The sequence below is a fragment of the Epinephelus lanceolatus genome, chromosome 12, assembly GCF_041903045.1.
Source record: "Epinephelus lanceolatus isolate andai-2023 chromosome 12, ASM4190304v1, whole genome shotgun sequence".
Lineage (NCBI taxonomy): Eukaryota > Metazoa > Chordata > Actinopteri > Perciformes > Serranidae > Epinephelus > Epinephelus lanceolatus.
The window spans coordinates 26260680-26275391 of NC_135745.1; the positions used below are offsets into that span (position 1 = coordinate 26260680).

The 14712-nt window shown below is 39.4% G+C and overlaps 1 protein-coding gene across 1 annotated transcript in view; it reads right to left on the reverse strand.

The window, feature by feature from the left end:
• Positions 1–272: 272 nt before the first annotated feature.
• The window catches only part of LOC117271591 (carboxyl-terminal PDZ ligand of neuronal nitric oxide synthase protein-like), a 37100-nt gene continuing 22660 nt past the window's right edge, over positions 273–14712 (reverse strand). Inside the window, exons 8-10 of the mRNA XM_033649871.2 lie at positions 6308–6469; positions 3521–3689; positions 273–3044 (exon numbers count right to left, since the gene is read on the reverse strand). Coding sequence (XP_033505762.1) covers positions 2533–3044; positions 3521–3689; positions 6308–6469 — 843 coding nt within the window. The 3' untranslated portion in view covers positions 273–2532. The remainder of the gene's footprint in view (positions 3045–3520; positions 3690–6307; positions 6470–14712) is intronic.

Below are 14712 nucleotides of genomic sequence, written 5' to 3' on the forward strand. Positions count from 1 at the left end.
CGCATCTCTAACAATAATAGAGAGCCATCATCCTCACAAAAGACCTTCCGCATGCTCACATCTCATTTTCTCAACCAGTTATAAATACTAATGAGAAAAACATTTTGAAAAGGTCATCCCAGGAGCCGGTGCTGCTCATCATTATGTTAGAGACATATTTTCTGCACCCATGGATGCATTTCAGCAATTAGTAACTCACACCAAATGCACTGAACATACCATGACACCAGACGGCATTTGAGAAAGGGCATGTAATTCCACAAGGAGAAACATCGATGTAAGTGCACTTTAATTTTTAGTACACTTCATGTGAACAGACACAACCTTGGACAGAAATGACAAGAGATCGACGGAGAAATACAGCAGACAGATTGTGAGTGCAGGGGAGCAGGGAAGAGGTGACAGGCTTCAGGGAAAAGAGGGGAGGAAGGTGAGGGAGGGAGAGGAAGAGGGAGCGAGGAGGGCCAGGAAGAGATTAATCGATTTTGGAAGGAGCTCAAAGACACGTCCCCAATTCGGTGATTCAGAGATCTGGCTCTCAGTCAGCGAGGTGGAGCTGGTGCGACAGCTGGCCAGAAGTCTATGAAGGAGCCTGGAAGTCTCACACGCCTCCATCTTTCTCTGAATTGGTGCTCCAGGACATTTCAAGCAATTCCTCCAAAGGGTGGAGCAACAGTGACCCAGCAGTTTATGGCTGCCGCAGTACGGCATTAACAAATAGTACCTACAGCATGTGGTGGCTACATTTTTAAGCAGCAGCAGCAGCAGCACCTGCACACAGTGAGATGTTTCCCTCTGAGACACAGCATCACCAAAGTGTTCTTCAATAATACAAAACAGGATAAAGAATACTATGAGCTGAAATCATGCCATGTGTTTTGTGCAGTGCATATTAAACTATATACAGTGTACTTTAAAGAGGCAAAAATCAGACTATGAGAGATACATGCTCATTTTTAAACCCATGTGTAATTACAGATTATGTGTTTTAGCAAGCACAGTAAGATTTGAATTTTCACACTCTAAAAAATGTGTTAGCATATCCAGACAGACTTGGCAATGTGGGTTTTTTCCACAAAGCGTCATTACAAAACAGAAAAAATGACCACACAGACACAACCACAGTGTAACAAACCCAGCGAGTCAGGGAACCAAACGCATGTAAGGTACAATAATCATCAAAGTGACACGCACACAATGTGTAACAAACGTACTAAGAGACAGCAGAGATTTTCAGAAAGACAGAGACAGAAACACCAAAGTGTTTATACCATCTGACAGTCCAAGATTTGAAGGCTGTACTGTGCCAAATTCCTATCTAGAAATACGCCTGGTCTTTTTTTTTTTTTTTTTTTTTTTTAGTTTTGGAGCTTCAGTGGAGTGAACTTAAAGCAATACTTCACCCCACAAGTCATCATTGCACATCAATTACTCGGCTCGTGTTATTTTGAATTCTAGAAGAAAACTTTGTTTTTCGCGCATGCCTCCACGATGAACGAAGAATCCAAAAATAGAGAAATTTCATGATTAATTGAAGTCATAGGGGTCCATGTTGAACAACAGCAAAACTATATCAAAACTTCCATTTACAAACTCTCACACAGCTCGTTCAGTATAATCCACGTCTCATTTATCCAGTCGTATGCTCAGTACTACTCAAACAGATGGCCCTTATTTATTATGCTTTCTTCAAAGCCAGACTCCATTGACAAAAACAGTAATTTTACCTCACTGAACACAGGAGCTGCTGGTTGATAATTTAGTTAGTTTGTGTAATTATGTGACAGTGGTGAATTAAACTAATCCTTTGAAATATTAAAGTCACACAATAACACAAACTAACTAACTGGTCGAGGCAGAGGTAGACCAGCAGCTCCAGTGTTCTGCAAAGTAAAATTACTGTTTTTGTCAGTGAAGTCTGGCTTATAAGAGAGCATACAGTAGATAAGTGCCACTTTTAATCTAGTTCCCTGTTGGAAAGGACTGTCTGTATGAGAAGTACTGAGCATACGACTGGATAAATGAGACGTGGATAATACTGCACGAGTTGTGTGGCAGTCTGTAAACAGGTGTTTTGATATAGTTTTTCTGTTGTTAAATGTGGACCCCTATGACTTAAATTCATTAAGAATTTTATCGGTTTTTGGATTCTTTGTTCACCGTGGAGGCATACAAGAAAAACAAAGTTTTCTTTACAAATTCAACCTAACACAAGGTGAGAAATTGATGAACAAATGGTCATTTGGTGGGTGAAGTATTCCTTTAAATATCAAGATCAAATTATATAGTTAAATTATACTTTATGCATCTTCATTTCTAATATTGAATTTCCCACTGCTCATACAAGTGGGACATTTTCTCAGTGCACAGGAAATAGCAGATGAAAGCAGAAAAGTAATGCTCATTGTTGATGATGCAGTTTACCAATATCACAATACATGATTTCTGTCTAATGAAGTTCTTCAGATTCTAAACTTCCCGTTACGGTGGTGCATAAGTGACGTGTTGCCTTGTGCAGCTTTAAGAGCACCACTACACAGCCATCTCATCCCCTAAGCAGTCTGACAGACTTTCTGCATTCAGGACATTTATGAGTCGAGCGGCACCGTCAGCCCCCACTCCCTCGCCCTGCCCCCAGCTGTCCCGGTCATCGCTCTCATCCGTGTTCGATTCATACTCCGACCCGATCCCTGACTCCCTAAACCGCAGCAGCTCCAGGGCTCCCAGGACCTGCTCCCCGAGCAGCGAGCTTTCATCGGGGGCTCCATCGCTGGGAGTCTCCCCGGTGTCCTGGCCATGCTCCTGGCTGTCCAGCCCGCGGGAGGAGAAGCGGAAACACTCGAGGCGAACCCCACTGCCGCTGAGCCCCAGAGGGCTGGTGTCGGTGCCCATGGTGCCTGGAGAGCAGGGCCCGGGGAGGGTGGAGACCCAGGGATTGTCACTAATCTGGACCTGGGATTGAGCTGCAAAAGCGCCTGTAGATGAAGAAGTGCTGGGGGGCTTGGCGCGGAAAGTGATCTCCAGAAGACTGTCCTGTGAGCCCACTAAGGACAGAAAAAAGAAAGAAGATAAAACAAAACACAGAGATAATTGGTAGTTATCACATGTAAACAGAGGTGCAAGACACGAGAGGAGAGGTTTGAGCACAACCGACGTGATTATACAGAGAGAGATGTGCTGAAAGGATTTGATAATTCATGACTATATGGCAGGACTGCCACTAGCTAAATGCAGGGAGGGGAGTGCAAAGAGCAGTACTGAATCCTCTGAGAGGGCTGCCATCGGATAATTAATTGCGTGCCAGAAGTGGATAAGAAAGGAAGCCATAGCGGCAGGAAGGAGGCAAGAGAAAAAGTAATGAGGGGAAAAGAAAGGAGGGCAGAAAAGGATGATTTTGTGACAGAAATTAGTTGAGAAAAAACATGGAATTAAAGGAAGATTTGAGGCATTCAAACAAAATAAAATATTTACAGTAAATGAAAAAGAAAGCAGACAGAAAAACAGCAGACTTTCCACTCACTAGATGTTAACTGGCCGGCAGCTTTGAGCTCCAGTTCCTGGATCTGTTTAACCAGCAGGGAAATGTGTTGCAGCAGGTCGGTGTTCTGCTGCAGCAGCCTCTGCACTCTGGCCTGGGCTTCAGTCCGTGCACACACCTCCACCGACAGCTGCTCCTGCAGCACATGGACCTGGACAGGCCAATAGATACACATAATTAAGAACACACACGATTCTGTCATTAAGAGGCAACCTGCTAATTAAACTCCGCAGTGGCTCCTAAGTTTAGAGTTTGCTCAGTTGAAAGTTTCACCCCATAGACAGTCATGGTTTTGGTTTCTCCAGAGGCCATATGGGAAGAGACTGGCTGAAACCAACACATCAGCATTTTGAATCAACTTCTGCTAATGAGATTGGCCAAAGTCCTCGCGACCACGGCTCAGGCATCTTTAATTTGATGCGAAACTTTTCAAAAGTTGATACGAAATTTTAGAGGAATGAAAGAATTTAATAACACAAAAAGCGTCACCACATCCTATTTAACACTCCACTGATTAAAAATGGAAATAGCGCATCACTCTATTATGTGCTTTGAATGTTTTGTTCCATCACAAAGTTTTCAGTAATCTTAATTAGGGGATTTTGATGTGTATCTTAATAACCACTTGAAGTTATAATTGTTTCAAGGGCTCATCAAACAAACAGACTCTCAGAATTTGGTTCATTTTAGATTTAATCTTCTCTGTGAGTAAAATGTTTATAGCCAAACTAACAGCATGTCTCCAGAGATGGCAGTGACGGTCAGTCGTTGGTTGGCCCACAACTTTGAAAAGCCTCAGCATCTCTTGGATGGGTTTACCATTAAGTTTTGTACAGAGATTTAGAGCAACCAAAAGATAAATACCTCTGACACTGGTGATCCCCTGACCTTTCCTCTACCACTACCAGCACACCTGACAGGAATGTTATCAGCCTACTGTGGTTATAAGCCTCATAAGCCCCATTTCCACCAAGCAGTCTGCTGTGTTTCAGTTCAGTTCGGGATGCATTTTTTCTTTTTCCACTGTGAAAAGTTGTGGATGGTACCAATTGAACTGTTCTGTACCGTCCCCATTTTTGGTCCCCCCCTCTGTTGGGGTACCTAGCACACAGATCTGGTACTAAAAGGTGGAGCTGTGAACACTGCAGTCTGTTGATTGGTCAATAGCAGACGGTCACTCTGCTCAGGGCTGAGTTGTGGATGGTTTTGAGGCTAATCCTCACTTGTGGAAAAAAAAAAGCTTCACAGAGCGTTGCTCCTATGGGCTACAGCAAAACTAAACCCCTGAGCTTGCCTGAGAAGGACTAAATGCACAAACCCACAATTTAAAATATCCCATCCTTCTGTGGACGATAAATGAGGTGCAGACTTCAATCTGTGTCACCAGTAATGAGGAAATACGGTGAGTGCTGGATGGAGCGCTCACATTTAGGAGTACTGTTTGCAGTGGAAACACTAAAAGAACCAAGGGTCTGGGTACCATGTCTGAAGGGTTACTTTTGGTTCCAAAGGTACTGTACCAAAAGTGCTGGGTGGAAACAGGGTTATAGATAAGGGTCAGTACGGGCTACATCTAGTGGTATGATAAGAAAGCCATTATCAGCCCATTCTGTGGCCTTCACCAGCTTTTAAGGTTTCACTTTCCTTAGGTTTAAGTGCAAAGACAACATGGTTAGCTTTAGAAAAAGGTGATGTTTGGGTGTAAATATTGGTTTAATGTGGGATTCAAACCCCAGTTTCATGGGTAAAAGCTCTTTCTGGGAGAAAGTTTAACTTATGGCTTCCCCAACCTAATAGTAGGTGTGATAATGGCCATTTAATGATCTAATGACAGCCAAATCGGCTGACAAGCAGGTAACATTTGAGGTTCTTTGTGAAATGTTTCAACAACTATTGGATGGATTACCATTAAATTTGGTACACATGTGTATGTCCTCTTTACTATGAACTAAAATGACTTCAGTGACTTTTTATCTACCGCCATCATCAAGTTGTTATTTCACTTCGTGACAGTGAATGTGCATGACTCTTTGCTGCTGACAGCAGAGCTTAATGGCTCAACTTTTTCACCATGGCAACCACAGAAACCGCATCTACGTAAATTATACTAGAGGGGCTGATTTTATTGGTTTTTGCCATCCCTGAATTTTACCTCTCACCAGCGGAGAACAGACAGATCAATGAAGAGAAAACAGCCTGTGACAAACATCAGCTCTAAAGTTTGGTAATTAGGTCTGGGACAATAAACAGCATTGCCAGGCGGCGGCCGCTCGCTGTCTGAAAGCACCTTTAGTCTTGTTGATCTAAATGAGGTGCACTTTATGTTCTGTGCAGATATGTTTGTGGTCTATTCAGAATGGGATGAGAGAGGAGGCCGACACCATTATCTGTATCTGTATCTTTTCAACAAACGAAATTATCTGTATCCATACTTGGAAGAGACTGGGCATGTGGATGGACTTGACGAGAAGAAGACATTTGAAATCTGATATGGCTTAATCAGAAGTTGCTATAATTATTATTTATTAGAAAACTATTAACAAAACAGCATCAGAGTTGAGCTTGAGGATTTTCCTTTGTCACAAGCATGGATATTGTCACATTTTACGCCGATGATACCCATAAAAAGTACTTGTTTCATCCCAGTTTTTGGTTCATCCCACTAATTTAGATGTGTGACTTGTGTTGTAGTCCTCAAGTTTCATTGGGAACAAGAGAAAAGAAAAAAATATGTGTGGTTTCACAGGAAACAAGAACTGCCATCAGTACCTGCTCTGAAGCTGCCAGTGCCTGTTGTTCCTGCTGCTGCAGTTGTTTCTGGAGGAGCTGGACCTGGTGCTCTGCAGAACAGGGAGCCTCTTCTGCCGACTGACCCAAGACGGAGGCTCCACGGATGGGGGAGCCCAGCAGGAGAGATGGGTCGTCAGACACCTAGGACAGAGATGACGGTAAAATGAGCTCAGCTACTTCAAACGGCATCAGAAAGTTAAAGTGACTGTGCTGTTTTTTTGTTCCTTGAAATGTCTGTTTCAAACATATAGGAACATGACGCACCACCCACAGAAATTCACGTGATTGCGACATCAATCCTGAAAGGTGCAGGGGAACACCTTAATAAACCTTCAAATAAGTGAAAGTTACTTTTTCCCATTATTATGTAGTCGATTCATTCAGACTTTATGTTTCAACAGAGCTGTGGTTAGTGTGTGGTTATGTTTAAGCACAAAACCACTTGGTTATGGTTAGGAAAATAAATGTCTCTGTAAAAAACATCGCTTCCCATGCAGATGACAGATCGCTGCAAAATACCCACGTTTGGAGACTTAAAAGCTGCAGGAAACACAGCAAAAACTCACTAAAACACAAATGGTTTTGTTGTTTGTTGGCCAGGAAGCGTCGGCAACTAGGCAGCCAACCATAGGCGAGTTGGCTCATACATTACGTCATTTTAGAGTATGAAATGTGCAACTGGAACATACTGGTGGTTTGCAAAAATGTACATTTTTTCCTGGCGACCAGGCTGAAGAATCTTAAATATTACCACTTTAAACAGAGTTACAAAATACAATATAACACAGCAGGAGCACACATGGCTATGCGGAGTAGATGGAGGAGAAAAAAAGAAGAGAAAAGTATAGGGTAGGAGAGCCAACAGTCCTAAATAATGGTGTAACAGTGGAAAGTAAAACACCATTGCAAAGCTTGTGTGTAGTAACACATCTAAAGAGGAGGAGCAGGAAGACAGCGGAGATAGGCTGCACCGGCAGCAGCAAGACTGTCTCCTTTCATTCTGGGAACAGCCACAGATGGACCACCACTAAAGATTAGTAACATTATTCAATTTATATAGAAATGTTGTGATGAAGCCTTCAGACTTGCCTATAATCCACCATCCAGTGCTGCTTCAGTTGGTGATTTGATTTCTAACAGTTTCCAAAAATAACTGTGAGCAGCACAAACATTGTGTTTCTTTGTGCTGCTGCTGGACAGGGTGACGTGTATAAAGCTTTGAAGGAGGCAGAGGGAGAGATCTACCCTGTCAAATTGTATAGATAAAAAAAAAAAAAAAAAAAGACAGTTATATTTCACACCAAAGGAAGATCAATAAAGACACTGTGGTTACTCTATTGAGGCTGCTGTTGATGGGAGATTGTGTACTGCTGCCTGTGTCTGTTATAGATTCACACTTAAATAACAGGTGAGCTGTGAGGTGAGTGTAGAAAGAAAAGTTTGGTTACTCTTACGTCTGTATGAAAAGTTGTTTTTTTATGTACTTCTGTATATATAAATTAATATATATGTAGCTATAGGTACATTTCTTTTTACTTTATACAGGCCTGCTGCTGGGCACCTTGTGGATTAAATAAAAAAAGACAAGTTCAGGTCTTTATTTAAACCAAATGTCTCAACTGTTAAGAGTATGAATGCAGTATGCCTTTCTGCAGAGCGGTGAGTTGACTATATCATCATCTCTTGGAGAGGGCACGTTTTTTTCTGCGATTTGTTACACATGATGGATCTTATCTTTAAAATTCAAAATTCATACATGTTATTCCTATGGTCTAAGACAGTCCCAAAATATATTAAATTGTCTCCGAAATCAAAAATTAGGAGTGCTTAACTCAAATTTATGATGTCATAGGATATTAAAGTCTGGAGCTGCTCCATAGACACTGAATTGGGAAAGATGTTGTAGATCAGTGGTTCCCACACTGGTGGGTTGTGGTCCAAAGGTGGGTCGCAGGTGAATTTTGAATGGACCTTAAGTGACTCACAAGTGTGTCAAGTTTGTAAAAACCACACTTTGCTTTTAAGAACCATGAATAACTGTGCATAAGTACATCCAGCAAGCGGCAGCAGCGACCCACAATTCAACACTAGCACACGTGAGGACAGAAACTTAGGGCTCGGTGGGGACGGAGCATCTGCTGCAGCAAGCGATCACAGTGTCTGTGGTAATTTTGACTTGAGCAGCGGACTTCATACAGGTGACCAGCCTTACGTTCTAAAACCAGCTGGCAGCGATTTGACCAGCTGAGTTGCAGGTGACTCCATCAGCCGTCTGGAGTCGAGCTCAGACGGCCATTTCACACCGCTGTAACTTTTGTGTGCAGGTTTCGTCTCATCATGAATCATTGGTCTGAACTGGGTTTGAGAGCACCCAGGGGAATGTTCTGAGTATGGGTTCATTGTCTGTTTCATCACTGAGAACACTTTGGTAGAATGAAGCTCATTTAAGGAAAACTTATAGACTCACTTCGTGGTTTCTGGCTTTGTGAGAGAGTTAATTAAACTTTAATAATAATACAATAACATATTGGAATTTTTAATTTGGGTGGTGTTTCCCTTTAAGAGATATCTGTGTTTTGTGACTGTGGTGCACTGGGAGTGTGGCACTGACTGTGGCACCTCCCAGTTGTGAATTATCCAATAGATTTAAAATCCTGTTCAACCAATTATCCAATGAGAGCTGCTCACCTGTGTTGGTTGACTATATAAGAGAGTGGCTGTTTGTCTCTCTTTGAACTCTGATGAAGACACGAAGTGGTGTTGAAATGTTTTCATGTTTAATGGCTGTAAATTGATGAGTTTACTCCAGTTTTTTACTCCTCCCTGTAAAGCTTTACCTTCAGTTAGGTGTGTGAGGCCTTTCTGCATTTTTTGACTGTCAGTATCTGTCACACTGACAGATAAACATGTCTGAAAACTCTGAGGAGTGCAGTGTGGCAGACTGGGACTGGTTATACTGAGACAATGAGGCTGAGAGGACTGGATATATGATGCCTTGAGAATGAAGGATCAGAGAAGCTGAACATGGAGCAGATTGTGGAGGACTTCAGAGCTCAGTACTCACTCTCAGACAGGTGAGTACAACATACTCGCTGTGATGGTTTCAACTCTCTCCAGAGGAGAACGTCAGCATTGCCAAGTAACGTAGTGATGTGTGTGTTCTGTGAAAACTGTGCAGTCTTTGTTGTAATATGTGTGTTTGTGCCTACAGCCGCTGTGGAGTTTATACCTGTATGTATGTCTGTGTTGTCTGATATGGAGGATGAAAAATGACTTATCAATAAATAAATAAATGCATAAATAAATACAGATATGTATGTAAAAAAATGGAATTGAATAAATCAGTGTAAAAATAAATACAGGAATAAATAAATTAATAAATAAATTAATGAATGAATAAATAAAATATGGAAATAAAATACATTTATTAAATAAAAAAATAAAAGTGAAATAAAATAAATACAGGAATAAATGAAAATATAAAAATAAATATCTAAATTTATAAATAAATCAAAATATGGAAAAAATATAAATACATAAATAAATTATTAATAAATACAGGAATAAAGGAAAATGAAAATAAATAAAGGAAAAAAATATTGAAATAAATACATTTGTAAATACAAAAATAAATCATAAATAACTCCAGGAATAAAGAAAGAATGTGAAAATAAACTATTACATGCTAAAACTAATACAGAAATAAATGCCTAAATAAATGAATAAATACTGAATAAATATCTTAAATTTATTTCTTTAATTGTACAACTACATTTATGTATTTTTGTGTTTATATTTTATTGAGGCCCAACCTCTGCATTTATTATTTATTCCTGCATTTTTACTCATATATTTATCAATTTGTAAATACTTATGTCATTTTTCCTCCTGCATAATCTGCCTGTGACATTTTATGCTGCTGCTGATTCTATGAGCAGTGTCTGTTTCATTTATGTGGCTTAATACTGTTTGTTGCACCCGCCGTGGTGTCTGCGTGTTATTTATTTCATTTTGTTTGATTGTCTAAGTTTGTCCTTCGTGGTTTATTCTGGTGAGGTAACACTGACGAAGGCGGCTGTAATTGATAAACAAGTTGTACACACAGGCTGCAGAGTGGCACCTATAGAAGAAGAATATGTTGTTGGTTTGGCTCTGTGGTGTGATGTGTATGAGCTAACTGAAATGTTCATGCACTGTTTTTTGTAGTCAAGATGTGTTTTATTTAATAGGTATATCATTTATTTCACATTGTTACATATAATGTAACACAGTAACGTTTACTCAGCGTACATTTCAACTGACCTACTTTCTATCTGACTTCATTTTTACACAAGATGTTTAACTTTTATTTGAGAATAATTTATTTATAGGAACTTGAGAAGTGTTCTAGTAGTGACCCTTACTCTCTGCTGACATCAAATCACTACATTTACTGATGTTTCATCCTTTGAATCTTTTTCTGCTGCCATTGTACAAGCAAGTTGTGATGGCTAATGTGTTAGCAAACCGTTGCCTTGTTTTGTAGCATTTACTTGGAGTCCTGTTTCGTGTGATCTGATGAATGCAAGTCCGAGATTCACTCTGTATCTAATATCTATAATATTTGGCCCACTGCTTTTTTTTACTGCCGTGTTTGGCAAATTATTTTTACAATTTCATACATTTATTTCATTTGAAAGTAATGTGACTTTACAATATTACTGTCCGTGTTGAGGAATGCATTACTGATTACACTACTTTTGCGTTACTTTAATCAAATAAACTTCAGAAGTGAGTTTATCACAGTTCAATTTAAATCTGGCATTTTTCATATTAATCCAATGTATTATTATTGTTATTATTATTATTAGATTAAAAAAGACGATAGCTGATGTATTCTGAGATAACATTTCAGCCAGTGCGTTCCATCTCTCCTCAGGGACTGTTTACTTGCCACTCAAATGTGATTGGTTGATACTACTCAGACTACAGACAGAAACTAGGACACTTCAATTACCAAAATCTTGTCCTGTTGCCTCCAAGTTCTGCGTACACATCATGATTTGATCAATTCGTTAATATAAAGATGTTGATTATAGCAGCTTTAAGTTGTCATTGTTGAGAGTTACATTTAAATAGATGCACTTTGAAGATCCACAACGCACGCATGACAAAGATAACATATTTTACTGTAACCATGTAAAAATAATCTCTGGTCTAAAACACAGAGTAGCATCATTTAATCTAATTGTGACAATGTTGTTTTAATGGTGATTGAATCAGCTGAATCTATAAATAGATCTACAGATTGACTGGAAGGGCTGCTGTCCATACAGGAATTATGACTCACACAATCATGTTAGAGTGCTGCTGTGGGAAGAGCAGCCATGAAGGACACGACTTATCTCTGTTACATCAGAGACGGGAGATCAATATGGTGGATTCTCCTGTCATTAATACGTGACTGTGACGGACACCTGACCTTCAGGTTACACACAGGAGAGGAGAAACTGCATGTGACATGTGGACATGTGAAATGCTGCTGTGGTGTTTGACTGTGGCAGAATTGTGCTACATAATTAAATAATAAATGAAAATGTTATTGCTCTCAGGTAACCATGGAATTGGATGTAATATTCATTCAATTCAAACTAATTAACTCCTCCTAGAGTTGACAGCGCCACAGAGACTTGGCTGAAAAATGAGCGAACAAATATCAGAGAGCTGTTTGTTCGACATCTCAGGATTAGCCGAGTGATGCTAGAAAACCTCGCTCTGTTTTCATTAATAAACCATTTGATCACATCAATAATGAAGAGCCGCATGGAGCATTGCTTCACAAATGAGCCTTAAAGACGCCGCCGCTCGCTGTGCATCAGCTCAGATGTTCCTCCTGAAGGAATCAATCACCAGGGATAAGAGACTGATCTGATAAAATGTTTGTGTCATGTCTGGGTTTGAAGGCAGGACTTTCATAAAGCAGTTCAGTGGCTAGACTGGAGCTGGTAAGTTCCAGGAATATTTAAAGTGGATCAACATGAAATAATGGGAATAAAACAGAAATATAGGGGCCATTTGCTCAGGCTGTATTTATCAGATCTGTGCAGGTAGAAACAAACCTTTTACTATCTCATGAGCAGACATGATACATTAATTTGTCAAATACATACGATGTGAAATGTCCCATGTGGTGAGTTAGCTGAGTAACCAAGCGAGGAAGTTAACTAATGGAAGAAGGTGCTTTAAAAATTCAAGCTGACAGCGCGGGCTGTGTGAAACGTAGGGTTTAAAGTAAACACTATGTCATATAAATACTTAAATCTGCCTTTTCTATCCTTTATGTTAATATTGTGTAACATAACAGCACAGTTTCCTATCCTGCACTTATTGTGCAATAATGTTTATATATTTCTACATTTTTTTTTTTTACAGTAAAAATACTACACATCATGTGTGTATTGCACCTATCCTGTGCACCTGTCAATCATGGACATACAATACTTGCATAAGTAAAGGGTGTATATGGATTTTATATTATTTTATTTGTATTTTTGTTATATTTTTATCCTTATTTATGACATTCTTCCTCTTCTTTCTTGCTTCTGAGTCTTGAGCTGCTGTAACGTGTGAATTTCCGCGGTGTGGGATTAATAGTCTTATCTTATCCTAAAAGGAATGTTTTTCAATAAAGACGGAATGGAAATAGGTAATTAAAACTCCTCAATTAGCATGCTCAATTAAGCTACATCCCATATATATACACATCATTTTTATTTTATTCAATTAACTCGTACTTTATGCTGTCTGTCTACACCAGGGCTGTCAAACTCAATTTAGTTCATGGGCCACATACAGTCCGATTTGATTGCAGGTGAGCAGTAAAACTATTGCAAAATATCCTAGAAATAACAAATTTTTCCCTTTTTTTTTTGTTTAAATAATTACATTTTAAAAACGCTAATCCATTTACAAAACAGATGACAATCAAATAAATGCAATCTCAACAATATTTCTCAGTTTTCCTCACATTTAGTCCATTTCTCACATGTCATTACATATTTCTGTACATTTCCACTCCTGTGTAGTAATCCTGACGTCACCACACCAAACTCAAGTGAAAGAAAAGAACTGTATTCTGGTCAAAAGCCTCTGAAGCAGCATTTTACTTGAAGAAAACTACTCACTGTTCAACTTGCTGCTGAAACCTGGCACCTCTAAGCCTTCACAAGTGCATCACTGTTAGGTGTGCACGGTCATCCATTGGGCCGGATTGGACCCTTTGGAGGGTCGGTTCTGGCCCCCCGGCCGTATGTTTGACGCCCCTGGTCTACACTGTAGGGTTGCAACGCTATGAGATTTTCATGGTACAATGAAAATATTGCGGTCTCACAGTATCACAGTATTTCAGAATTTATATTATTATTAGTCAGAATGACCCTTAAAAGAATGAAAACAGAGGGGTTATTGTTGATAAACAAACGTTTCATTACTATAACTGATAACCATTTTGTCAGTGTAAGTATGTGTAAAAAGTCTCCCCTTTACATATAACTAAAATAAAGGGGAGATTCCTCGTCCAGTTGCATTTTTTTTTTTTTTTTTCAATTTTGTAGATAAGCAAATGTACACAGTATGATAACCATAAACTTTTACATCACAGTATATCTTAAAACTGGTATATCAGTGAAACCCTACTACACTGTATTCTTGCATATTTTTTACATACTATTAATACTGTTCATACTGCTCATGTGGTTTATATCTCGGGTATTCATGTCCGCCCCTTTCTGCCATTTATTCAATTCAATATTTATCCTATCTATTACTGTTACTCTGTACATTACTCTTCATTTTACTGCTTCTAGTTTAAATACTTAACATTTTGTTGTGTCAGTACCTGTACTCTGAGCAACCTAAAGCATTTTGTCCTTTGGCTCAGACAGTGCAGCAGTGTTAGCAGTAGTGTGTGCTGCACATGTGATGGGAGAATCACTGTGCATGACGAGGGTTGTAATTTTAATGGATTCTTCGTTAATGGGATGCTGGCAAATTATCTGTATGAGTGATGGAAGAGTGCGCTGGTGGCAGTATTACCAGTTGCTAGCAGTATTGTCTTTTTAAGGTGTATTTTCCCCCTAAAATAAGTTCATTATTAAAAGATACAGTTTCTTTTAATTGAAATTATGTGAAAATTTAGGACTTAAGGACAGGGCTCAAAATATGTTTTTCCATATATATGCAGCTTTTTCTAACTTCTACATACAATTACATGCACCAAAACATTTCTTCACAGCAGCATTTGGTGTATTTGTCCTTCTTCCTGTGCACTTCTGGCGATTGAAGTGGCAGGATCCAGTCAAAAGAAATTCAACATTGACTGCTGCGACATTTTCTTTTTTGTGACA